General features: G+C 39.9%; 2 protein-coding genes across 2 annotated transcripts in view; both read left to right on the top strand.

The window, feature by feature from the left end:
• Positions 1-25995, top strand: ERCC5 (ERCC excision repair 5, endonuclease). The gene is made up of 16 exons (XM_083363040.1): positions 1-72; positions 1057-1175; positions 1618-1793; positions 4219-4334; positions 4432-4524; positions 4655-4715; positions 7075-7218; positions 11093-11300; positions 11431-12309; positions 12792-13039; positions 13421-13540; positions 19509-19722; positions 20861-21005; positions 21105-21307; positions 21805-21887; positions 23309-25995. Exons 2-16 carry the CDS (start codon positions 1088-1090, stop codon positions 23849-23851), a joined length of 3321 nt encoding a protein of 1106 aa, XP_083219166.1. The 5' UTR covers positions 1-72; positions 1057-1087; the 3' UTR covers positions 23852-25995.
• LOC310640627 (protein-lysine methyltransferase METTL21E-like) overlaps positions 23596-26956 on the top strand; it is a 27209-nt gene continuing 23848 nt past the window's right edge. The window contains exon 1 of the mRNA XM_083363037.1: positions 23596-23683. The gene's annotated coding sequence lies outside the window, so the exon portion shown is untranslated. The remainder of the gene's footprint in view (positions 23684-26956) is intronic.

The following is a 26956-nucleotide window of genomic DNA, read 5'->3' as shown; positions in this document are numbered from 1 at the left end:
CCATCATCTTCGCTTTGCACAAACTAAGGTTCGTTGGTCTTTTCGCCCTCCGTTGCAGCAATTCTCTTTATTGTAAGTTTCGCCCATGTGAATCTGGTTTCGGTGTCGGAAGTCGATGTTGAGGAAGGCAGCAGGAGCGATTACACAACGACCATGATGCTAATTTAGGTCAGGAATTATAGGAAAAAGTAAAAAGAAAATCCCTGTGTCCCGAAGAAGATTGCAGTGGGAATTTGTCTTAGGAGGCCTAATACAGAGGAGAAATGCAAAATACGCAAGCCGGTTTAGTTAGGGGTCGGTATCTTCTCTGTTAAGGCAAAGCACTTAAAAAAATTGGAGTTGGGATTGACGAAGGTTGGATTTCCTCTTCAAAACGAAGACATTTGACAGCGTTTCCAAGACTACTGATAACATTACCTTACCAGCGCGTTAATGGCACGAAATGTCTTATCTGCCCGTAGGAAAAAAATCATCCTCTTAATAATTCAGACCACTGCTAATTCAGGATTAATTAAAAAATACACTTCAAACCCTTACACAATCTTGTAATTTGATTAGAACTCTTTCTGCTTGTCAGGTGCCATCTTGTTGAGGAAATGGAGCTAGAGTGAATTATTACATTAAAACTGCAGGATAATTTTATTTTACACAGTTGTTTATAATAATTTTACACAGTGTTACCTGTGAATACTAATGCTGATTAGCTAATGAGGCTGTGACTGCCATCCTGAGGTGGAAACATATTTTAGAGATTATTTCTATTTTTTTAAAAAAAACTATGCTCATTTAAAACTATTCATAATTGGTTTGATTAAATCAAAATATATATGAAGAAAGTAATACTTCATAAGTATTCTTTTTCTGGTAAGGTTTAACAATTAGTTAATGGTTATAGGTAATGATGTGAGGTGTGTGTGATTCTTCATCAGAGTTAAATATTTGTAAATTGTCTAGCAAGATTGCAATTCTACAGTAAGCTAATAGATACAGTAAGATATTATGATTGTCATATTTAACATATAAGCAATTGACCAATATTTTTATTGCTTTCAACAGATTTAACTTTCATTATATCACCTAACGAACAATGGGAGTTCATGGGCTTTGGAAGTTACTGGAATGCTCAGGAAGACCAATAAACCCAGAAACATTGGAAGGAAAAATTCTTGCTGTTGGTATCCTTAAAAAATGAGCTTTCTTAAGACAATTGCTGATTTTGTCCAGTCAATAAAAATTGAAAAGCAATATTTTATCTTGTTAATTTTACTTGGTGTGCTGGTTTTACAATCTCAGGAAAATTAGTACATCAGCTAAAATTAATAGCAATGCAGTTTTTTTCCCTAGCTGCTTGGACACAACATGATTCATAGCAGTTGTGTTAATCTCATTGTGTCAGATAACTACCGGCTTTTCTGAGAGATGTAGCCTCACATATGCAGAAGTGGCAAAATAAGGAAAAACATCTCATTATTATACTATTATAGTATTAGCTTTTTGTAATAAAGTGTGCTTTGTAAAATGCTGGTTATGTAAGCATGAATGACTAATATGCTTAAACAGATCAATGCTTTGTATATGTCATTTTTTCTGTTGTCTTCCTTTAAATGGTTTCTTAAGATATTAGTATTTGGTTAAATCAAGCTATTAAAGGAGCAAGAGACCGCCATGGGAATTCCATCCATAACGCGCATCTTTTGACATTATTTCGACGACTTTGCAAACTGCTCTTCTTTCGGATCCACCCCATTTTTGTTTTTGATGGAGAAGCTCCTCTATTGAAGAGGCAAACTTTGGTATGTAAGCCATACCTATCCTGTTCATAATTCCATTGAATACCCTCCTCTTGAAAGACCAGATAAGGCAGACAGGGAGATGAAGAGTTCAACCGAGTTTCCTCTTTTGTTCAGGCATCTGCACCCGCTGCTTTTAAACTCGCCGGGCGCTGCAACGGCACCCATTTTCCCCGGTGAGTTTTCCCTACCTGGCCCCTGCAGAATCGCGGTGGCGCCACCGGAGAAGCCTACCCCGAGGCTGCGGCCGATTTTTCCTTCTCCAGGACTCTGCCGCCCAGAGCGTTGTTTCTCCCCCTCGTGCGTGCGTGGGATGAGGCGAGAAACCAACAGCCTGCGTCCGTCTCTCTTTATGTATATTTCTGTATATATCTTATCTCGGGATCTAGACCTTTCGAAGGAGAAGGGGCGGCTGGAGTTCGTGAGTTGCTGTGGGACCCAAGGGTTGGGGGAAGAGAGATGGGAGGGAAAAGGGGAGAAACCTGCCGCTGGCTAGTTCTTTGTCTGATCGGGGAGCCTGAACAAAAGAGGAAGCTCGGTTGAACTCTTCATCTCCCTGTCTGCCTTATCTGGCTTTTTGAAATGCACCACCGGCTGCTCCGTCCAGAAGCCCAGATTCGGGAGGGCTGCTTGGCTTCCACTTGAGCCCATCTATGTCCGCGAGCCCCCCCCCACTACCCCTAGACCTCCGCCGCCGGCGGAGGCTGGATCCGCGCTCCGCAGCGGCAGGGCGCGGATCCAGCCGGCGGCAGAGGCTTGTGGAGCACGGATCCAGCCTCCGCCGGCATGCAGGCAAATCCTGCTAAAGGGCTTTTCCCCCCCACTGGATCCGCGCTCCGCAAGCCTCTGCCGGCGGCAGGGCGCGGATCCAGCCGGCGGCAGAGGCTTGTGGAGCACGGATCCAGCCTCCGCCGGCATGCAGGCAAATCCTGCTAAAGGGCTTTTCCCCCCCACTGGATCCGCGCTCCGCAAGCCTCTGCCGCCGGCAGGGCGCGGATCCAGCCGGCGGCAGAGGCTTGTGGAGCACGGATCCAGCCTCCGCCGGCATGCAGGCAAATCCTGCTAAAGGGCTTTTCCCCCCCACTTTATCCGTGCTCCGCAAGCCTCTGCCGGCGGCAGGGCGCGGATCCAGCCGGCGGCAGAGGCTTGTGGAGCACGGATCCAGCCTCCGCCAGCATGCAGGCAAATCCTGCTAAAGGGCTTTTCCCCCCCACTGGATCCGCGCTCCGCAAGCCTCTGCCGGCGGCAGGGCGCGGATCCAGCCGGCGGCAGAGGCTTGTGGAGCACGGATCCAGCCTCCGCCGGCATGCAGGCAAATCCTGCTAAAGGGCTTTTCCCCCCCACTGGATCTGCGCTCCGCAAGCCTCTGCCGGTGGCAGGGCGCGGATCCAGCCGGCGGCAGAGGCTTGCAGAGCGCGGATCCAGCCACCGGCGACAGAGGCCTGCCTGCTTCTTTCCGCTGCGGAACGAAGCAGCCTGCCTGCTTCTTTCCGCTGCGGAACGAAGCAGCCTGCCTGCTTCTTTCCGCTGCGGAACGAAGCAGCCTGCCTGCTTCTTTCCGCTGCGGAACGAAGCAGCCTGCCTGCTTCTTTCCGCTGCGGAACGAAGCAGCCTGCCTGCTTCTTTCCGCTGCGGAACGAAGCAGCCTGCCTGCTTCTTTCCGCTGCGGAACGAAGCAGCCTGCCTGCTTCTTTCCGCAGCGGAAAGAAGCAGGCAGGCTGCTTCTTTCCGCAGTGGAAAGAAGCAGGCAGGCAGGGCGCGGAAGTCCGGAGACCTGCCGACGTTTGGGGAGGTTTGGGGAGGTGCGCGCGCACCTCCCCAAACCTCCCCAAACTTCGGCAGGTCTCCGGACGGCGACGGCTTGGGAGAGGTGCGCGCGATCCTGGAAGCACCGAAGCCTCGGCCGCGCGCAAGTCCTCGGTAAGCTCCGGGCGGTCACTTGCTTCGCGTCTCCTGAGGGAAGGGGGGCGACTGGAGCGGGCGTGTTTCCTCGCCTGCTGGGCGCCGCGATTTGCCCGGGGAACACGCGGGCCCCGAATGGCAGCGTGGAGCGAGGAAGCGGACAGCCAGGGCTTCCCCGAGAGCCGCGGCCACACAGGGTATTCCTGTGTATTCAGGCTTGCAAAATGGCGGATCGAGCCTCTGCTGGCGGCAGAGGCTTGCAGAGCGCGGATCCAGCCTCCGCCGGCGGCGGAGGCTTGCAGAACGGCGGATCGGCTTATACTCGAGTCAACAACTTTTCCCAGTTTTTGGGGGTGAAATTGGGGGTCTCGGCTTATACTCGAGTCGGCTTATACTCAAGTATATACGGTACCTTTTCTTGATTTCCAAGTTGCTGGGGCAGCTTTGCTAGCAACAAGATGAGAGACAAAAGCTTTAATAAAATTAATGACTACGAAGCATTTTACTCAATCGTACTTTATTGCAGGCTAAACGAAAGCAGCAAAAAGAAACTGCAGCCACAGATTCAAAGAAAACTAAGGAGAAGCTTTTGAAAACTTTCCTGAAACGACAAGTGATCAAGACTGCTTTAGCAGGCAAGAGGCAAGAACAACCTTAGTCTGTTTATAAATGTCCATGGGAACTTTCAGTTTTTTAAGTATTTTGGTTTCCATAACATGAAATATCCTTATATTCCCAGGAATGCTGAATTTCCTAGTCTTGCAGAAGTAAGAAGAGAAGAGGTGGATGATATTTACGTGCTCCCTGCCTTACAAGAAGATAAAAAAAATAGGTGAATGAAACAAGTTAAAAAAATAGATTATTATGTAAACATTGAGAACAATAGAATCCAAAATACTCTTTCATTTTCTATGGACAAATTTTGACATTTAGCAATTTAATTCTGTCTTTTTAAGACCTAGCTCGGAAGAGGAAGAGGAAAAAGAGTGGGAAGAAAGGATGACTCAAAAGAAAATATTGCAAGTAAGGCTCAGTATTTTATATTACATTGCGATCCTTTCAAAACAAATTGCAATCCTTTCAGAACAAAACCAGTGATTATTGGCATACTGGGTGCCGTATCAAAAAATCTTGAATAGCACTTAGAAAATCTGTATATTGGCAAAATTTCCAACTGTCATTTATAAATGGCCACACTGTTTGGATCTGCAGATATACTATGCTGATACGTTATGGCATACTAGGTTCTTGGAAGAACTCACTGTAAATGAAGGCCAACACCAGCTAAAGAACTGGCAGCTGTGACTTCACATTTTTGTGTATATAATAATAATCAAACCTATACTAAATTGTTTTTCCCCCTGAATTTCATTAACTGATTGAAACGCCAAATCCAGTCTAAGCAATTGATTGACTGTGTGAACAAACATAATAATATTAAAAGTTATTGCATTTATTTGCTGCCCAACTCCCTGTGATTCATAAGGATCATAAGGTCCATATACTGCACTGAAAAACACTAGACCACTTTACATGGCACAGTAAGCTAGAACTTTGAGTAACTTCTTCCCATGGTTTGTTCAATTTTGGATTAGAACTAGGAACCCCGGCCCCTCTGATATGCCAGAATTTGAAGCCAGAGTTTGTCTTAATTGTGGTTGTTTGCCTTGCACATACTCCTAGATCTGTGGGCCTTGAATGACTTCAGTGTGAATCTCTCAGATGGCTCCAAAAGTTGGTTCCTAATTGTTGTTTTTAATGACAGAATAAGTGTTAAATGTGGGGAGGAACTAATGTTAGCTGTGCTTGGTTTACTATAGTTATAGTAAAAATGAATATGCAGGTAGTCCTCAACTTACAACTATAACTGAGCCCAAAGTTTATGTTGCTAAGCAGGACGGTTGTTAAGTGACTTTGGCCCCATTTTATAATCCACAATGCCACAATTGTTAAGCAATTCACTACAATGTAAAGTTAGTAACACAGTTAAGTGAATCTGATTTCCCCATTGATTTGCTTGTCAGAAGGTCACAAAAGGTGATCACATCACCTCAGGATGCTGCAAACATCATAAATACATGCCAGTTGCTAAGCATCTGAATTTTGATCACATGATCAAGGATGCTGCAATGGTCATATGTGTGAAAAGTGGTCATAAGTCACTATTTTCGGTGCCATTGTAACTTTGAATGGTCAAATGAACTGTTGTAAGTTGAGTACTACCTATAGTTTTGTCCCTAGCATACTCATTTTTGAAGTGGCTTGCTGTGTGAAGTTAGAAGAAGATTACATATTTTAAAAGCAGTGGAACTGTTAAAAGACTTTAGCATGAGAACATTGGAAGCTCATTCTAGACAGAGCAGACAACACTAGTCTTGTTGAATGAGAGGCTTAGCTCTCTAAAAGGCAACTTCATAGGCTTGGTCCTGTCTGAAATTTAATAAAAGTACTTTATTTCTGTTTTGGAAAGTGCCCAAAGTTCAGTTTATTGTGCTGCAGGATTCGGGCAATAGTATAAATGGAGAAGAATTTTGAGGAAAGGGGAAGTGCTTGCAATCTGTAAGTAAGGAACTTCTGCATAAACTTTTGGAGCTATAAAATACTGGATTTTTTTTTAAAAAAATAACTTTCATAATGTAATTAATAAAGATAGGATAGTGTAACAAAAAGGGATTAAGCTGCAAATTAGGAAAAACGTTTTGATGCTGACTTAATGACTTCGTTAATAGTTTTTGCTATAATTATACTATACACTCCAATCTACTCTAGAATCCTGTTTTCCTATGATGGCCAACCAAGTGTTCCTGGGAAGCTCATAGGGGGAGGATTTGTGAGGACAATATGTACCTTTCTGCATTATTTCTAAAAACTGATATTTCAAAGCATATTAATAGATCCTGATGATAACAACCCAGGTCTCTTGACTCTTCCTCCTTAAATATGCAGGAGGATCCTGTATCTCATATCTCATACATACTTTCATCTTGTGGCCTCTGGCATGGCATCAGAGATGCCCTTTGGTTTGTCTGATTTTTCTCTTATAATTAAAGAAAATGTTCTTAGGGCAAATTTTGTCTCAGACTTTCATGAAAACCTAAGGAGGAGATATGTTTTTTAATCTGAAAACACTACTGCCCCACCTCGTACTTTGGACTTTATTGACAAAGATTGATATCGGGTGGACTCATTTCTAATGCTTCTCCACTCAATTCCTAATGCGTGTTTACAACATTCTGCTACTTGTTTCAGAAAACCATTTTCAGTCGCTGTAAATGAGGTTTGGTTAGTCCTTTTTATGCTTCTATACTTCTAATCTGTGTGCATACCTTATGCCACTTCTTTTATAAACTGCTTTTGTGCTCCTTCTTTCTCCTTTGCAAAGGAAGAATTGCTTGAAAACCCTCGTTCTGTAGATGTTGAATCAGACGATTTCTTGAGCTTGCCTCCTGAAGTAAAACATGAGATCCTCACTGACATGAAGGAATTCACTAAACGAAGAAGAACATTATTTGAAGCAATGCCTGAGGTAATGGACAAACTTTCCTTTGCCTTTTCAAGCAGAAGGGTGCTTTGTTTGGAGCTGATGAATCTTTGTTAGGCAATCCTGTATCTTTGTTAAGTAATAATGTCGAAAATACTTAGGTAACAATTCTCAATGTACAGGCCTCAGCAGTATTTCCATAGTAAAACATTCATACTATGACTGTTTAAATGAGGATGCTTGGGAAATAGGGTATTGGTTATCATTTATCATCTCTGGATAGTTTCAGTGACAATTTACAGTAAGTGAAGTTTTCTTGTAGACAAATTTCATTATTTGGGCACTTAACTTCTGGATTTGTGCTTATCTGTAGATTCTTATTACATTTTTAACTTGCTGTTCTGTAAAACAATAAAAAGAGTTGACCTCATATTTAACATTTGTTAGGAAGTAAAAATCAAACATCCCTAGCATAAACAGTTAAAATACCAATTGTGAAACTAATAGAAAAAGGAGATTTTTGGTGTCTCCCTGGTGAGTTTTTCATATACATACTTATGTACTGTATGTGTGCATATACACACAGAATAATAATATAATAACAATAATAACAATAACAATAATAATAATAATAATAATAACAACAACAACAACAACAAGTTGGAAGGGACCTTGGAGGTCATCTAGTCCAACCCCCTGCTCAGGCAGGAAACCCTATACCATTTCAGACAAAAGGATGTCTAGTCTCTTCTTAAAAGCTTCCAGCGTTGGAGCATTCACCACTTCTGGAGGCAGGTTGTTCCACTGGTTAATTGTTTTAACTGTCAGGAAGTTTCTCCTTAGTTCTAGGTTGCTTCTCTCCTTGGTTAGTTTCCATCCGTTGCTTCTTGTCCTGCTTTCAGGTGCTTTGGAGAATAGCTTGACTCCCTCTTCTTTGTGGCAGCCCCTGAGATACTGGAACACTGCTATCATGTCACCCCTCACCCTTCTCTTCGTTAAACTACACATACCCAATTCCAGCAACCGTTCCCTATATGTTTTAGCCTCCAGTCCCCCAATCATCACGTGTGTGTGTGTGTACACACACACACACATACACCCCATATATATGTGTGTATATACAGTCATGGCCGAAATTGTTGGCACCCCAGAAATTTTTCCAGAAAATCAAGTATTTCTCACAGAAAAGTATTGCAGGAACACATGTTTTGCTATACACAGGTTTATTCCCTTTGTGTGTATTGGAACACAACAAAAAAGGGAGGGAAAAAAGCAAATTGGACATAATGTCAAACAAAACTCCAAAAATGGGCCGGACAAAATTATTGGCACCCTTTCAAAATTGTGGGTAAACAAGATTGTTTCAAGCACGTGATGCTCCTTTAAACTCACCTGGGGCAAGTAAAAGGTGTGGGCAATATAAAAATCACACCTGAAAGCAGATAAAAAGGAGAGAAGTTCACTTAGTCTTTGCATTGTGTGTCTGTGTGTGCCACGCTAAGCATGGACAACAGAAAGAGAAGAGAACTGTCTGAGGACTTGAGAACCAAAATTGTGGACAAATATCAACAATCTCAAGGTTACAAGTCCATCTCCAGAGATCTAGATTTGCCTTTGTCCACAGTGCGCAACATTATCAAGAAGTTTGCAACCCACGGCACTGTAGCGAATCTCCCTGGTCGTGGACAGAAGAGAAAAATAGATGAAAGGTTGCAATGCAGGATAGTCCGGATGGTGGATAAGCAGCCCCAAACAAGTTCCAAAAAAATGCAAGCTGTCCTGCAGGCTCAGGGAGCATCAGTGTCAGCGCAAACTATCCGTCGACATTTAAATGAAATGAAACGCTATGGCAGGAGACCCAGGAGGACCCCACTGCTGACACAGAGACATAAAAAAGCAAGATTACAGTTTGCCAAAATGTACTTGAGTAAACCAAAATCTTTCTGGGAAAACGTCTTGTGGACAGATGAGACCAAGCTAGAGCTTTTTGGTAAAGCACATCATTCTACTGTTTACCGAAAATGAAATGAGGCCTATAAAGAAAAGAACACAGTACCTACAGTGAAATATGGTGGAGGTTCAATGATGTTTTGGGGTTGTTTTGCTGCCTCTGGCACTGGGTGCCTTGAATGTGTGCAAGGCATCATGAAATCTGAGGATTACCAAAGGATTTTGGGTTGCACTGTAGAGCCCAGTGTCAGAAAGCTGGGTTTGCGTTCGAGATCTTGGGTCTTCCAGCAGGACAATGACCCCAAACATATGTCAAAAAGCACCCAGAAATGGATGGCAAGAAAGCGCTGGAGAGTTCTGAAGTGGCCAGCAATGAGTCCAGATCTGAATTCCATTGAACACCTGTGGAGAGATCTTAAAATTGCTGTTGGGAAAAGGTGCCCTTCCAATAAGAGAGACCTGGAGCAGTTTGCAAAGGAAGAGTGGTCCAAAATTCTGGGTGAGAGGTGTAAGAAGCTTATTGATGGTTATAGGAAGCGACTGATTTCAGTTATTTTTTCCAAAGGGTGTGCAACCAAATATTAAGTTAAGGGTGCCAATAATTTTGTCCGGCCCATTTTTGGAGTTTTGTTTGACATTATGTCCAATTTGCTTTTTTTCCTCCCTTTTTGTTGTGTTCCAATACACACAAAGGGAATAAACCTGTGTATAGCAAAACATGTGTTCCTGCAATACTTTTCTGTGAGAAATACTTGATTTTCTGGAAAAATTTCTGGGGTGCCAACAATTTCGGCCATGACTGTATATCTATACATACATTCACACACACACACACACACACACACACACACACACACACACACATATACTGTGTGTGTGTGTGTGTGTGTGTGTTTGAGTTGAAGAGAATATCTAGCTCAGGGTTCAACTGTGGAGTTCTTGGTGTTTGCTGGCAGACATTTCATTACCCAACTTGGTAACATCATCATGCACAACTTACAGATAATGACAGCCCTGATGATGTCACCGATTCCTGGGTAATCACACTCACTCTTACATATGCAAACCTACACAAGAATGATTTATGTATCTGTACATTTCATTTAACCATCTAAACTATGACCCCTGAGGTCAAACCAATGAACCCACCTCATAAAAGCAGGAAAACCTGCCCAATCTGTTATGCTTGGGGAACAGACAGCTCTTCAGTGCCTTACAAAAGGCTAACAGGCCACCTGGATTTCCAAAGGGATGCTGTTCTGTGGGTATGTGCTGCTACAGAGAAGGCAACCTTCCTTGCTCTCTAGTTGCAGTGTCTCCAGCCAGGAACTTAGTACAGGTAGTCCTCAACTTTCAACAATTCATTTGACCATTCAAAGTTACAACAGCTCTGAAAAAAGTGACTTATGACCGTTTTTCACAATTACGACCACTGCAGCATCCTTATGGTCATGTGATCAAAATCCAGATGCTTGGCAGCTGGTTCGTATTTATGATGGCTTCAGTGTCCTGGGGTTATGTGATCAGCTTTGGAGACCTTCTGACAAGCAAAGTCAATGGGGAATCCAGATTCACTTATTAACAACTATGTTGCTAACTTAAGGAATGCAATAATTCAGTTAACAACTGTGGCAAGAAAAGTCATAAAATGGGGCAAACTCACTTAACAAATGTTTCATTTAGCAACATAAATTTTGGGCTCAATTGTGGTTGTAACTCAAGGACTACCTGTATGCCACTATGGTAAGGACTTGTCATATATGGGGAAGAACTATTCCTACTCATGTTCCAAGTATTTCAAAGTCAATAGATATTCTTTCATGTTAAATGTGTTCATCCCACCAACGCACAGAATGTTGGTACTATTAAAAAATTAATTAAAATCCTTAGAGGAAAATGATGTTGCTTTTGCCTCCAGAAATCCTTTCTTTCTTTCTGTCTGCCATTTAATTCCAGTATTTCTTTTAAGGAATCCAGTGACTTCTCCCAGTATCAGCTCAAGGGTTTGCTTAAGAAAAGCAGTTTAAATCGACACATAGAAAAAGTGCAGAAGGAGATGAATGAACAACACTCTGGCCAAATCCAGCACCAGTATGAAGAAGATGGGGGTTTCTTGAAAGAATTGGAAACCAGGAGGGTTGTATCAGAAGATACATCTCATTACATCCTATTAAAAGGTATCATGGGAATGCTCCAGATTCAGAGTCATATTGAGATCCATATTGATTACTGTAACTTAGTTGTGTGAATTTTACTAAGTCTCTTTTAACTTACAAATAAAATTCCTTTCTTTATGCCTTTTCTCAGGTACCCAGTCCAAAGGAGATACTTCTAGTTATGTCACATCTGCAGTCCATTCTTCTACAATGCCGAAAGATCTAAAACCTAGCAAAAATATTAACAACTTGCAAGTTAAGCCAGTCTCATGTGATCTTTCAATGGAATCAACCAGTAGTACTTATTCAACACCCCCTTCTCCCAGAACAATGCTTGCTATCCAGGCTGCTATGTTGGGAAGCAGTTCAGAAGATGAGTTGGAAGATGGAAACAAGAACAGCCCTAATTTAGAAAAGTGTGAGTCCATGTCCAGTGTAGGCAGAGGCAGCATGTCTCCACGAACAATCAAGGCTATTCAGCAGGCATTATGTGAGGAGGAGGAGGAGATTATCACAGCACCATTTATCAATAGGACTACTATTACTCAAGGAGAAAGAATGTCCATGAAGGACCATCTTGCCAGCAGTTCAGATGAAGGAGGACAAGATCCTGAAGATCAAAATGAAAAACAACTTTTACCGGTAGACAAATTGGAAAGTAGAAATATTAAAAAAAGCCCATGCATTCCTGTTGTGCAAAAAAGACTTTTGTCTGGGGCAGAAAATGAAGAAAAAAGTGTGGAAACTAGGATTTCTCAAACAGATGTAAGTCCTGGACAATGTCAGAGTCCAAACAGCAGTATAAAGCAGCCAGAAATTTCTTTGTCTCCAATTCCTTCGGTTGGCTCAAGTCATTCAGGATTTGCACAGTTAGCCCAAACTGGAAAACTTCAGGGTTTAAAGGACTTGACTAGCCATTCAGAAAAAAACGTATCCAGTACACAGAATGAATTTTTGTTTGCTTTAGATACCCCTAAACCTGACGAGTGTTTGGAACATCAATCACAGTCTGAAGAAAGTGATTCTGATGGTATGTCAGTTTTAGCTTAACATTAGATTACTGGAATGATTTTAAAAGTATATAAAAGTAAAGAAATTCTACGAACTATCCTGGCAAGTTGGCTTGTGAATATGCATGTTCAGCTAATTCAGAGATTGATTTTAAACTGATTGTTCAGTTTAGGAAGGCATGCATTTTTCATTTTTTAAATTGGCTTTTTATCTTACGCTATTTTTTATTATTGGAAAATGTTTTAGTAAGTAAAGCTGATTTAAAATACAGATAGAAAGATGTGTACATTATAACTGCAGCCAAAGTTTATTTAGTAGTGGTAAAATGCAAAGAATATTGTGGCAAGCAATGGCTAGAAGGCATCTAATGTAATGCAACAAAACTGGTTATACACTATTTATATGTTATTTATATATATATATATAAATGTATGTGTATATATATATATGTATGTATATATATGTGTGTGTGTATATATATAAAATGCAATATATTTGTAGGAAGTTTCATTGAAGTAGAGACTGAACCAAGTGGGGAACAAGATGGGACATCTGAGACTTCGCTTGCCTCCACTGAAGAGGAGGTTGGAATGGTGGCTGAAGCTTCATTGGAAATGAGAGAGGAGAGTGAGGGTGCTACAGAGAATAAATCAGAAAATGGTGAAGATGCAGAGCTTGCTATGCAACAAAATTCTGGAATGGAAAGCACAGAGAAAACTGAAATTAATGAATGGCAAAATATTAGTATGGTAATTATTTTGCAACTATCTGTACTTGAGGAATAACAAGGCGGAACTATGAGCTGTGAACCATTTTTATTTTGGAAATAATGAAGAATGAAATAACTTAGAAATATATAGGGATAAATATATAGGGATAAATGTTCATGTTGATGAACATTGGAAAAGTGTGTGTGTTTATGGGTTTAACGATGAAAATTTTGGATTCTGGTGGGGGCACACATAATCTATGGCATATCTCTTCTAGATTTAAGATAGACATTTTATGAGGTCCTTTGGCAGGAATTGAGAGATTTGGTTTGTAATTATATGTATAAGAGGCTTAAATGAAGACACTTAACAGACCTAAGTACTTTAGATTTAACAGTGTTTTGATTTGTATCTTTGTAGGAGGATTTGGAAGTCTTGGAAACAAACTTGTCTGTTGAACAAACAGCACTTCAAGCTCAGAAACAGCAGCAGGAACGTACCGCTGCCACTGTGACGGGGCAGATGTTCTTAGAGAGTCAGGTTTGTGTTTATGATCTATTTCATTTGTTCTCGGTGATGGAGACAGCCTCTTATATAGAAAATGGGAATATTGATTGGGCAAGATTGTCTAGAGAAATCTGTATTTTAGATGGGACATGAAGTGCCTGAACAGTGTGGTTTGAGAAAATATTCATAGTAGCAGTAGTGTCTATGAAGATTCTCAATCATCCAGGTCATGGTTATCCCATGGGTGCTTTTTCAGTTCAGAATTAAACTGAAAGGCCCACTTTGGTGGGAAAATGACAGAGACGTGAAGGGAGACCTCTCGGGTATGCCCTGGGCTTGGGTGATGTCACTGGTTAATCCTTTCAACCTGAAAGCACCTTGATAGGTGTTTCCGACACTAATGTAATAGTAGTGGTTCAGAATTGAAGAAGCTTCTTGGATGAGAAGCGAAAGGTTTTCAAATTAAAAAACAGTCCTGTTCCTTTTGGAAAAAACACCTTTGGGACATAGTAGCATTAGGTTTTTCCCATGTCCAGTCTTCCCTTTTAACATACTTGGACCTTTGAAATGTAAAAGGATCAAAAAATTCCATTGAATTCCGTTAAGCTTATAAAACAATGTATCATGTATAATATGTTAATGTTAAGTTGTATATAATACTGAAAATATTCCTTTAATTCTAAACTCAGTAGGTTGTACTATATTTAAACATTGTTTATTTCTTTAATTGATAATATCTAGATCCTTTATGAAGCAATGATTAATCTTAATTTCCTTCAAGTAGTTGGAATTTGTTTCCAATTTATTTTGCAAATTGTATTCAGTGGTAATAGGATCAGAGACTCAAGAATTAGATCTCTAATTCTATAGATTATGTATACCGTAGTTTTCAGTCTAGAGATCAGTCCCATTCCTTATAATGAACAAACTAATCTTCCTGTTCAAACAACAAATAGGAAGAGAGAAAACTCAAGAAGTGGAAATTTAGCCATCTTTCTCACATTTCCAGATTTCCCAAATAAACATTAAGAATCAATCTGAAATAGTTGATGCTATTTTTTTTAATACTGGGGAAGAATAGTATATCCTTATTTGATAGAAAATCCAGTGTCGACACAGTTAAGACCAGAATTGAGAAATATTTGAATTCCTAATAATATGAGTTATCTTAAATGAAATCCATCAAAACAATATTTCAAATTTGAGTGTATTTTGCTTATCATTTTTTGTGTTAAAGAAAATAAAACATGATAATGGAATTGAGAATTTTGGAAATGAAAATAGGCATATATCACAATTCTATCAAGCAGTACTAATAAAAAATGCTGACTTTAATATAATTTGAATCTTTAACTATAGAGAATCATAGTTCTTTATTTTTGGGGGGTGTGTATCTTAGAGTCAGTGTTGACTCCTGACAATTGCATGGACAAGTCTACATTTCTCTGCAAAGATTTCAGAAGTACAGTAGTGGCCAAAATTGTGGAAACCTTTTGGGAAAAGTGTACAGTAGAAATGCCACCTTTGGTTAAGTTTCCACCATTTTTTCTTCTAATTTCTTTATAACTGTAGCCTTGTTCACTTAATAATACTATTTTACATTGCTTTCTGGGCAACCAGTCAACTCTTTGCATCATTACTTTAATTTTATTATGTTTTACAAGCTCACTAAATGAAAGAACACAAAAAACCCCAACCAACTTGATAGCAATCACATAACATACTGACAGATGTTCTCCTCTCAGCTTCAATGTTGTTGTTAGCTGCGAAGTTGTGTCCGACCCATCACGACCCTATGGACAACGTTCCTCCAGGCCTTCCTGTCCTCTACCATCTTCTGGAGTCCATTTAAGCTCACGGCTAGTGCTTCAGTGACTCCATCCAGCCACCTCATTCTCTGTCGTCCCCTTCTTCTCTTGCCCTCAATCTTTCCCAGCATTAGGCTCTTCTCCAGTGAGTCCTTCTCATTAGGTGGCCAAAGTATTTGAGTTTTGGCTTCAGGATCTGGCCTTCTAAAGAGCAGTCAGGGTTGATCTCCTCTAGGACTGACCGGTTTGATCGCCTTGCAGTCCAAGGGACTCGCAGGAGTCTTCTCCAGCACCATAGTTCAAAGGCCTCAATTCTTTGGCACTCAGCCTTTTTTATGGTTCAACATTCACTACCATACATTGCAACTGGGAAGACCATAGCCTTAACTATACACACTTTTGTTGACAGGGTGATGTCTCTGCTTTTTAGGGTGCTGTTTAGATTTGCCATGGCTTTCCTCCCAAGGAGCAAGCGTCTTTTAATTTCTTGGCTACAGTCCCCATCTGCAGTGATCTTGGAGCCCAGGAAAATAAAATCTGTCACTACCTCCATTTCTTCCCCATCTATTTGCCAGGAATTGAGAGGGCCGGATGCCATGATCTTGGTTTTCTTAATGTTAAGTTTCAACCCAACTTTTGCACTCTCCTTCTTCACCCGCATCAAGAGGCTCTTTAGTTCTTCTTCACTTTCTGCCATTAGAGTGGTATCATCTGCATATCTTAGGTTGTTGATATTTCTTCCAGCAATCTTAATTCCAACTTTTGATTCATCTAGCCCTGCCTTTCTCATGATGTGCTCTGCATATAAGTTAAATAGGCAAGGTGACAGTATACAGCCTTGCCGGACTCCTTTCCCAATTTTGAACCAATCAGTGGTTCCGTGTCCAGTTCTCACTGTTGCTTCTTGGCCCACATATAGGTTTCTCAAGAGACAAATAAGATGGTCTGGTACTCCCATCTCTTTAAAAACTTGCCACAGTTTGTTGTGATCCACACAATCAAAAGGTTTAGCATAGTCAATGAAGTAGAAATAGATGTTTTTCTGGAACTCCCTACCTTTCTCCATGATCCAGCGTATGTTGGCAATTTGATCTCTAGTTCCTCTGCCTCTCCAAAATCCTGCCTGTACTTTTGGAAGTTCTCGATCCACATACTGCTGGAGTGTAGTGTGTAGGATTTTAAGCATAACTTTACTGGCATGAGAAATGAGTGCAATGGTGCGATAGTTTGAACATTCTTTGGCACTGCCTTTCTTTGGAATTGGAATGTAAACTGATCTTTTCCAATCCTGTGGCCACTGTTGAGTTTTCCAAATTTGCTGGCAAATTGAGTGTAGCACTTTTACTGCATCGTCTTTTAAGATTTTGAATAGCTCAGCTGGAATACTGTCACCTCCACTAGCTTTGTTGTTGTTCAGCTTTTCTAAGGCCCACTTCACTTCACATTCTAGGATGTCTGGCTCGAGGTCAGTGACCACCTCGTTGTGATTATCAGGGACGTTAAGCTTGTTCTTTTATAGTTCTGTGTAATTTTGCCACCTCTTCTTAATCTCTTCTGCCTCTGTTAGGTCCCTGCCATTCTGGTCCTTTATCATGCCCATTTTTGCATGAAACGTTCCCTTCATCTCTCCAATTTTCTTTAAAAGATCTCTGGTCCTCCCTATTCTATTGTTTTCTTCTATTTCTTTGTACTGTTCATTTAAGAAGGCATTCTTATCTCTTCTAGCTATTCTCTGGAATTCTGCATTCAATTGGGCGTATCTTTCTTTTTCTCCCTTGCCTTTCACTTCCCTCCTTTCCTCAGCTATTTGCAAAGCTTCCTCAGACAGCCATTTTGCTTTCTTGCATTTCATTTTCTTTGGGATGGTTTTGGTTGCTACCTGTTGTACAATGTTGCAAACCTCTGTCCATAGTTCTTCAGGCACTCTGTCTATCGGATCTAATTCTTTAAAACTATTTGTCACCTCTACTGTATATTCAACAGGGATATGATTTAATTCATACCTGAGTGGCCTAGCGCTTTTCCCTAATTTCTTCAGTTTAAGCCTAAACTTTGCAATGAGAAGCTCCTGGTCTGAGCCACAGTCAGCTCCTGGTCTTGTTTTTACTGACTGTATAGAGTTTCTCCATCTTTGGCTGCGGAGCATATAGTCAATCTGATTTCTGTGTTGACCGTCTGGTGATGTCCATGTGTAGAGCTGTCTCTTGGGTTGTTGGAAAAGAGTGTTTGCTATGACCATCGTATTCTCTTGACAAAATCCTATCAGCCTGTGCCCTGCTTCGTTTTGTACTCCAAGGCCAAACTTGCCTGTTATTCCAATTATCTTTTGGCTTCCTACTTTAGCATTCCAATCCCCCATGATGATAAGGACATCATTTTTTGGTGTTAGTTCTATAAGGTGCTGTAGGGCTTCATAGAACCGGTCAATTTCATCGTCTTCAGCACTGGTGGTTGGGGCATAGACTTGGGCTACTGTGATATTGAATGGTTTGCCTTGGATTCGAACTGAGATCATTCTGTCAGTTTGAGGATTATATCCCAGTATTGCTTTTCCTACTCTTTTATTGACTATGAAGGCTACTCCATTTCTTTTGAGGGATTCTTGCCCGCAGTAGTATACCTGATGGTCATCTGAATTACATTCACCCATTCCTGTCCATTTTAGTTCGCTGATACCTAAAATGTCGATGTTCAGTCTTGTCATCTCTTCTTTGACCACATCCAGCTTACCTTGATTCATGGATCTTACATTCCAGGTTCCTATGGAGAAAAAATCTTTACAGCATTGGACTTTCCTTTCACCACCAGACACATCCATAGCTGAGCGTCCTTTCGGCTTTGGCCCAGTCGCTTCATTCTTTCTGGTGCTACTAGTACTAGCCCTCTGCTCTTCTCCAGTAGAATATTGGACGCTTTCCGACCTGAGGGGCTCATCTTCCAGTGTCATATCATTTTGCCTTTTGGTACTGTCCATGGGATTTTCATGGCAAAGATACTAGAGTGGTTTGCCATTTCCTTCTCCAGTGGATCACGTTTTGTCAGAACTCTCTGCTATGACCTTTCCTTCTTCGGTGGCCCTGCCCGGCATAGCTCATAGCTTCATTGAATTACGCAAGCCCCTTCGCCACGACAAGGCAGTAATCCATGAAGGGGCTCAGCTTCAATACATGACATCAATAACTGAATCCTACTGTGATCCGATTGGCTCATTGCCAAAACAAGATGACACCTGCTTGGCTTTCTAAACACTCATGCTCATTGGCTACAATCAGATGAAGGAAAGCTACCTGATATCAATCTAAGCAAGTTGTTCTTCCTTTTTCTGGTTATTTGGCTTTAACGTTTCATAGAATACAGTACAGATAATTGAACAAACTTTGTTGCATTACATTCTTGATTAAATTATCTTTCCATTGATATATAATTTTATGGTACTACTCTAAAAAAAAGTGGTGTTAGTAGCCATCAAACCTCAAAAACACACTTTTCCCAAAAGACTTCCACAATTTTGGCCACTACTGTAGCTTGCCATTATTTGTTTCCTAGGGCTGAAAAACAATGACTGGCCTACGATCACCCACCTGGCTGTATGCTTAAGGCAGAACTAGAACTCACAGTCTCCTGATTTCTAATCTGATGCCTTAACCACTACATGAAATTGTTGGGTTTTTTTTACTTGGTGCCAATTTTAGTAATAATTACTCCTAGGTGTATAAAATCATCAGGAATGCTGCATCTAATAGTTTTTGAAATTGTTCCTATAACTAATTATCAGTATTAACATAGCAATTTCAAATTGTAGCTGACTCATGCCTCTTTTAGGTTTTTAACAAAATTTATCTGCCAATTATATTCTATTGTTAGACCCTAACTTTTATGCTAGAAGATTTAGAATAAGATGAAGCAAAATAAAAGAGAATGGGAGTCTTTATTTATTGCTCTTAGTCATCTGGAAAAAAAACCTGTATCTGATCCATATATTCTAATTATTGCTTGTACTGGTGAATGTAGCTGACTAATTATAGAAATAATGTCCAAATGTCACTTCTAAGAGCAGTTTTAAAGATGTATCTTCTACAAGTCCATATATTGGTCTCTAGGAAATTAATTAGCACATGTGATGGATTAACCAACCCTTAGCAGATATCACCACCACCTAATTTTGGAATTGTTTTTCCTGTCCTTGTTCACAGGAGCTTCTGCGCCTCTTTGGCATTCCATACATCGAGGCTCCAATGGAAGCAGAAGCTCAGTGTGCTGTTTTGGATCTCACTGATCAAACGTCCGGGACAATCACAGATGACAGTGATATTTGGTTGTTTGGAGGGCGTCATGTGTACAAAAACTTCTTCAGCCAAAACAAGTACGTCGAGTATTATCAGTATGTGGACTTCCAAAATCAGCTAGGTAAATGAAACATTGAATCTTGTCTTCTTTTATCTATTTCCAAATATATAACTTAATTTCAGTTGTAAACTTATGTACCTGTTACACTATTCTCTTTTGAGGTAAACAGTAAAACAAACAAACAAAACAAAGGGCAAAAAATGAAGAAGAAATCGAAAATCAAATTGAATCGTGAGAAAAGGAAAAAGAAAAGGCTAGATCTAGTTTACACCAAACGAATAACTATTCCTCTCCATACCATTCTGTGCCGCAAAAAGTTCTTGCTTCCATTTTTATCTGTCACTGTGTCATACATTCCCTTTTGTTCTTTAGATTCTTATTTCTCTCTCTGATGATTTTGTCAGTTCAACACAACTTTTTTAGTTTGCCCCTCCCTCTTGACTTATTAATCCTTCCTCCATATACTCCTTAGTGATTTGGCCTTTATTCACTCTGTATGATTAAACAGCTTCAACATACTGTTTCAAGTGATCTCTCACTTTTATATATTCAGTCTCCAGGATCAGAACCCATTTATTTGTAAAGAATAACAGAGTAACATCTCTTCTTGGTTTACCCTAAATATTTCTAATGTATGCTATTCCTGCTTGTTTAACCTACTTTGAAGTTTTTGCTGATGTTCCCAGTGCTAATTTCAATGTAACAAAATGGATGTAAGCATGTTTCCCCTCCCTCAATAATTTCTCATTGGGTGGGTGTGCTCCAGCTTTCCCCTTTTAAACATTATGGCTTATGGAACGTGTTTAAACCTTGTCCCGTAATTATGGTACTTAGGACATGTGTATAGGATTTGTAGTTGCCCCTGGAACAATCTCTTTCCCCAATATATACCAGGCCCCAATTCTGCTTGCTGTAAGTGGCTATAACTCCCCACCCCACCCCACCCGTACTTTGGTCCAGTTGAGCACAGTCCTGTTTTAGTTGACTGGTTATCCCCTTTGGTCATCATTTTATATTTTCTATATTGTGCTGTTTTTTTTAACATTGTATAATTAGTTTCCTTTGTTTATTGTTTGTTTTTGTTGTACTCTGCCTCCAGTTACTTTGTTTGAATCCCTGAAAGAACGAAATAAATCCTTTTTTCCCCTGCTACATGATAAGAAACTTGCAGATGATCACTTCCTTTTTTTTCTTTCAGGCTTGGATCGAAACAAGTTGATTAATCTGGCCTATCTCCTGGGCAGCGACTACACTGAGGGCATCCCTAATGTTGGCTGTGTAACTGCAATGGAGATTTTGAATGAGTTCCCGGGTCGAGGACTAGAGCCTCTCTTGAAACTCATGTAGGCAGTTTTCACTTAGGGGGCTTTCCTTTTTCCTTTCCAAAGCCTAAGTCAAGATCATTTTCTAAATATGCCTCTTTCTCTCTCTCTCTTTTTCAGAGAATGGTGGGCTGAGGCTCAAAAGAATAAGAAAATACGTCCCAATCCATATGATACTAAAGTGAAGAAAAAACTGCGGCACATAGAAATTGCTACTGGTTTCCCAAATCCTTCTGTGGCGGAAGCTTATTTGCACCCTGTGGTGGATGAGTCAAAGGGATCCTTTACTTGGGGAAGACCTGACGTGGAACAGATTAGAGAATATCCTTTCCCCCATTTGTTCCCTTAACAAACGGTTAAAAAGAAAGATATTCTATCTAGCGCAAACATTTCCATAGGTGAACTGTGCTTCAGTATGGTGGTTCCTTGTTTCCTTCTTTGCATGGAAAAAATTAGATTCTATAGTTAGTAAATTACTTACCTGGTGAGAACAAATTTAATTTTTCTGAATACTAACTAGTAGCACTTCCTTATATATTAGTTGTTGTTTTTTTGCTTGATGCAGAGTCTACCCTATATAAATAAAATTAAGAAGCTCAGTGTAGTAAATCCCGTGTTTGGTTTTTATTGGTTTAAAAAAAGTGTTCATTGTTTACTTGCCTGATGCAGTTGCCAGTATAAAATAATTTGGGAGTACAGTTTTTGCATGTGAAAAGTAATGTAAGATTAAAATTAGCAAAAGGGCTTCCAAATGTCTAATTCAGATACATCTTTAGAAATCTTGGGAGTGCTTGCTTGTGGTCCTTAACTGTTTGCATATTTTGCCAAAGTCATTTTGGATGGACTAAGTTAAAAACTGACGAAGTTCTCTTTCCTGTTCTCAAACAACTGAATATTCAACAGGTATTACTGAAAATGAAACCTTTTCTTTGACAGTGGTTTTGATGGACTTGAAGTGTCCAAGTAAGGTTTGTCGTAAACTTACAAAACTATCTATGTATGTGCAATAATGAATAAAGCATATATATTTCTCCCTTCCATAAAATATATAATCAATATTTAAGTTATTGTATATCAGTTGTGCGAATGTAGCATCTCTGAAAATAAAATTTTAGAAAGCAGATGAATAATTAGAATTTGATATAAAATTTGGTTGGATAAATAAAAATATAGTAAAGAAGTAAGCTATGTGTTTCACAATTTCAGAACTGTTATTTTATATACAGTCTGAAAAGAGCAGTACTGGATCTTAATACTGAGTAGACAAAAGTTATATCTAGGCCACTTGCTTTCATGGGTCAGTGTCCTGGAATAAAGCAGATTACTTTCCCCAGAATATTCCCTTTCGTTCAGAGATTAAAAGCAACCACAGGAAATGGCAGTCATGTTTTGAATGCACCATGTTTGTAATCCCAACATTTAGAATTGATTAGATGTAGGGTTCAAAATTGTCAAAATACCAGACTTCAGTCATGTAGTAGCTGATTAGAAATTACAAAAAAAGTTATGGATGAAGGGAGTCTGATTTTTTATATTCAAAAATTGGTTAGAGTCAAATTTAGGCAAATATATCTGTAGAAAAAGCATAAAAATATAGCGGTCTTAGCAATTGTATAAGTTGTTGGTTGTTGCTGCATGGTTTTTTTTCTAATAATTTATAATTCATAAGTTTTCCAAGTAAATTCTGACAGGAAGCCTAAAGTAAACCATCGAGTTAATATTTTAGTGACATAATAGCAGTACAAACAACAACATATTTTACTAAGTGGTTGGTTATTAAAAGTTATCTAAATAAGTTGCTATCCACCTATGAAAGCAGTCTGGTATCAAGCTCTGGGAAAGTTGTGTAGGTACCTCTAAGAGCAACTGCCCGTTGCAGCCTGTAGTGGAGCCAAAACATTTACAGGACCAACAAAATGAAACCTAAATAGGGCTACTAAAAGCCTAGAGTGGGATATTAGAAAACTGGGGCAACCCTAATGGAAGCCAAATGTAGACTTGGGGTGAATTGGCCTGCTTAACCTCCATAAAGCACTTTGAGATGGTAGAGAATGTCTGGCAATCCAAGTGTTGTGGAAATTCATTTCCTAATATTTCTCACCATTGTCAATGCTAGATGAGGCACTGAGAATTCTAGTTCAGCATAAGCTGGAGGGCCAGATACTCTCCCTACTCTGTATTGGGACTAGGCACAACCAGCTGGAGCTCTGAACAAATACTCTCTTGTCAAGGATGTGAATTTTGTTGCATGTTTTCTTTGCTGCAGGTAGTATTCTCGGTAACCCTTACTGAATCTCACAGGGGTACTTTTCTTTCTTTTGTAGACTCAGCTGCGTATTGACTCATTCTTCAGACTGGCACAACATGAAAAACAAGCCATCAAGAGTCAGAGGCTTCGCCGAGCTGTGACTTGCATGAGGAGAAAAGAGAAGGAAGAAGAAGACAGTGAAGTCCAGGAGGCAACTTCTGTCCTAGAAGAAGAATTGAAACAGAGGAAAGGGCAAACATTCAATAAAGGAAGGGCTGGATGCCAGAGACGAGGAAGCAAACGGAAAAAATGTCCGCCATCTGAGCAACAGAGCTCTCTGTGTGGTGGCTTCATAGGAGAGGTTCTGCTCTCGGAGGCATCCAGCGAGTCTTCAGCTGGTGATTTGGAGAAGGAAGCTTCCAGAAAGCACAGAAGAGGGGAGGATGCAAAGATGCTCAAAACAAAAGTGGCAAGTCACAAAACTACTCTAGAAGTTGTATCTGCACAAAGTGAAGCAGAGAGTAGCAGCTCCAGTGCAGAGGAGGAAATGCAAATGGTGACAGCCAGGCCAGTGTTTGAGGGCAAAAAAGCCCGAGGCAAGAGATGGAGGAAGAAATAATGCTAGCTAGAAATATATATGAGGCTTTAAAAATCATCTGTTTCTCAACCTTGGCAACTTGAAGACGTGTGGACGTCAAGGCTGACTGGAGTTCTGGGATTTGAAGTCCATGCATCTTCAAGCTGCTAAGATTAAGAAACACTGCATTATGTTATAAATTACATAATATTCTTTTCATTAGAAAGATATTTTCCACTTTATCAATTTTGTATATATTAATACTGTTCACATACTTAATAATAGCATGATATGAATTGTTTTAAAACACACTAAAAAGGGAAACATCTGTTTTCTCCTCAAGAAAGTGTATGCTAAAGTTTGTCAGCTTTGAGAATTATCTGAGGTGATTTGTGACGTGAATTCATTTTCACTTTCAGAAGGAAAATGAATTCAATTTTTGGTGCTGCTAATTAAGCTTCACACCACAAAAAAACAACAACCAAAAATGCACACCTTCGTAGGAACTATGTGGGACAACCGAATTTCCTTCGTATCTTGTCATGCCACTTATATTAAACATCAGTTTGTGCATTTTGTGGTGCAAAGAAACTTTGATGGAAAGAGAAGAGTTAATCATTTTGATCTTGCTACAAGTGGATATTAAATGAAATGGAAATGAGATATCAAACAAGACATAAATAAATTGAAGAAAAGCAAAGAATAGACTCAAAGTTTAGATCAGATTTAAATTTAATTTTCTGTGCAGTTGAATTATGAAGCTTGCTGTATCAATCTGGTTCATCAGTTGCCCAATATAAAGGAAATTCCACACAGTTTTTGTAGACAAAAATGTGCAAAATATATAAACTACCTTCCTGTTTTCATTTCTTGTTTTATAAAATGAATGTTTGTATATTTGTTGAATTAACTGAATTCATCACATTAACTGAATTTCAGTTTTCTGTCCAAGATACTTACACTGATCTAAGAACACAAAGAAGCAGATGAAATACAAAACTAAACTTAAACCACCAAGAAGATGGTTGTTATAGGATGCAATAGAATAATAGACATTTTGGAATCAAATTGTCAAACCAAACACATAAAAAATTATATACAGGTTATGTTGAATTTACAATTATTTATCCAAGGGATTCTTAATAAAGCTTAGTAGAATATATACAGCAGTATGATTCATTATCAGACTATTGAATTAACAAAAACAAGACCCAAATATGGGTATGAAACTTAAATTTTAAGAAGAAAATCTATTTATAATGAACAATGAGCTTTAAGATCATTTCTAAAAAGATAATTTATCTGGGAATTTATTTAACAAGAAATTATAAAGATTTATTTACGAACCATTAATCAGACTTGGAGAAATATAATGCTAAACATTTCAAGATAGGAAAGGCAAAAACTGTTCTGGATAGGAAGAATTGCAGGGCTAAAAATGCAAATCTTAACTTTTTGATCTTAAAAATCCCAATAAAAATTGATGAAAATACACTAAATGGCTGGGAGAAAGAAAAAAAAAAGTATATACGGCCTAATGAGATTTCCAGGATAAAATTTAGAGATCTGAGTTTCAAAATGTGTTACATATAATTAAGACTATTTATTAGAGTTTTTAAATTGCAGGGAGGTTTGGTTCCCAAAGTGAACAAGTTAAAGAGTGATTAAATGAATGCAGAATTCAAAGAGAATAATTGATATGCAACAATAAGAATATCAATGAAATAAAAATATTTGGTCAGTATTATTCTCAGAGAAAATTGGTATCAGATTCCCCCCCCCTTTCCATTCAGTCATGTCTGGTTCTCAGAGACTGCTTTATAAATTCCTTCTTGGTTAGGTTTTTCAGAAGTGGTTTGCCAGCGCCTTCTTCCTAGGGTTGAGAGAAAGTGACCTTGCCCAAGATCATCCAGTTAGCTTCATTGCAAGGTAGGGCTAGAATTCACAGTCTTCCAGTTTCTGGTCTGATGCCTTAGCCACTACACCAAATTAGTTGTCATCAGATGTTTTAATGGTGGTATAGTACTCTAGCGTTGATTATCAGAATAGACAATTCATTCTCAACATATTCCTGGAAATGCTATAGTAATACTGGATCATTTTTCTTATGTGATGTCATGTCATGTCATGTAAAGTGGAAAATGATTTACAATTGAATGAAATAAATGTTCCGTTCTAGCTTGTCAGATTTTTGTTAATATTGCTAAACTATATATTCCCATAAGGTATACTGAATTGGGTTTGTAGATGTAATAGCTACAAAAATTCTGTATCCTTCTGCATGCCACCAACTGAAAATACAATTTCTTCCATAGAAGAATGAGAAAGCAAATTGTAGGAGTATGTTCTTAGTATGTCTCTCCCAAGTGGGCCCTGTCCTGCAGTGCCACGCTGGAGTACTGAATCCCCCTGGATTTCACAAATTGCATCGCCAGAGAGGGAAGCAGGGCAGTGGCACGCCAGAGAGCTTGGTGTGCCACTGCCCTGCTTCTCTCGCTTGCTAAAAACACCCCTTAAAAATGGCAAACAAACCTGCTTTCCAGCTCCGTAGCATTTCTCCCCGCAGCTCAAGACGCTTTTCTTTTGCTAGAGAAATGGAAAAGCTGGGTTCCAAATGGCAGATATGTGCAGGGAAACTAAAAGAAAAGTACAATCAGCCTTTCCAACTTTGTGAGATCTTACTTTTTTCTCTCACCAAAAAAGCAGATTTGTTGTCAATTTTTTAAGCGAGGGGAGCAGGGTGGTGGCACGCCAAGCTCTCCAGCTCCGCAGCGGTGCAATTTGTGAAATCCGGGCGGGTTCAGCACTAGCAAGTGGTGGGGCAGTGCTGTGCCTGCTTGTGAGAGAGGCTGGGGCTCAGGAGGGAAGGGGAGAGACCAGCCTGGCACTTCTCTGCCTGGCTGGATAAGGGCTTTCGCACCCAAGGCTGCTCAGGAGGCAAGTGTGGGCAGCACAGAGCTCTGAAGCATGCCAAAAGTAGGTGGGGAGGAAAGGCCCAAGCAGCTTGCAACCTCAAGGGGTGGGAAGAGCATGGGTTCTCTCAGTGGGCTGGGGGGAGGACTTGCCCTCATGGCCTTCCCTATCCTGAGATAACCTGCGCATTAGATTAGCGAATGTGTGGGCGAAAGCAGGGAGTTTTCACGTTCC

Source organism: Vipera ursinii (assembly GCF_947247035.1).
Source record: "Vipera ursinii genome assembly, chromosome: 4".
Taxonomy (NCBI): Eukaryota; Metazoa; Chordata; class Lepidosauria; order Squamata; family Viperidae; genus Vipera; species Vipera ursinii.
This window is presented reverse-complemented; position numbering and strand designations above follow the sequence as displayed.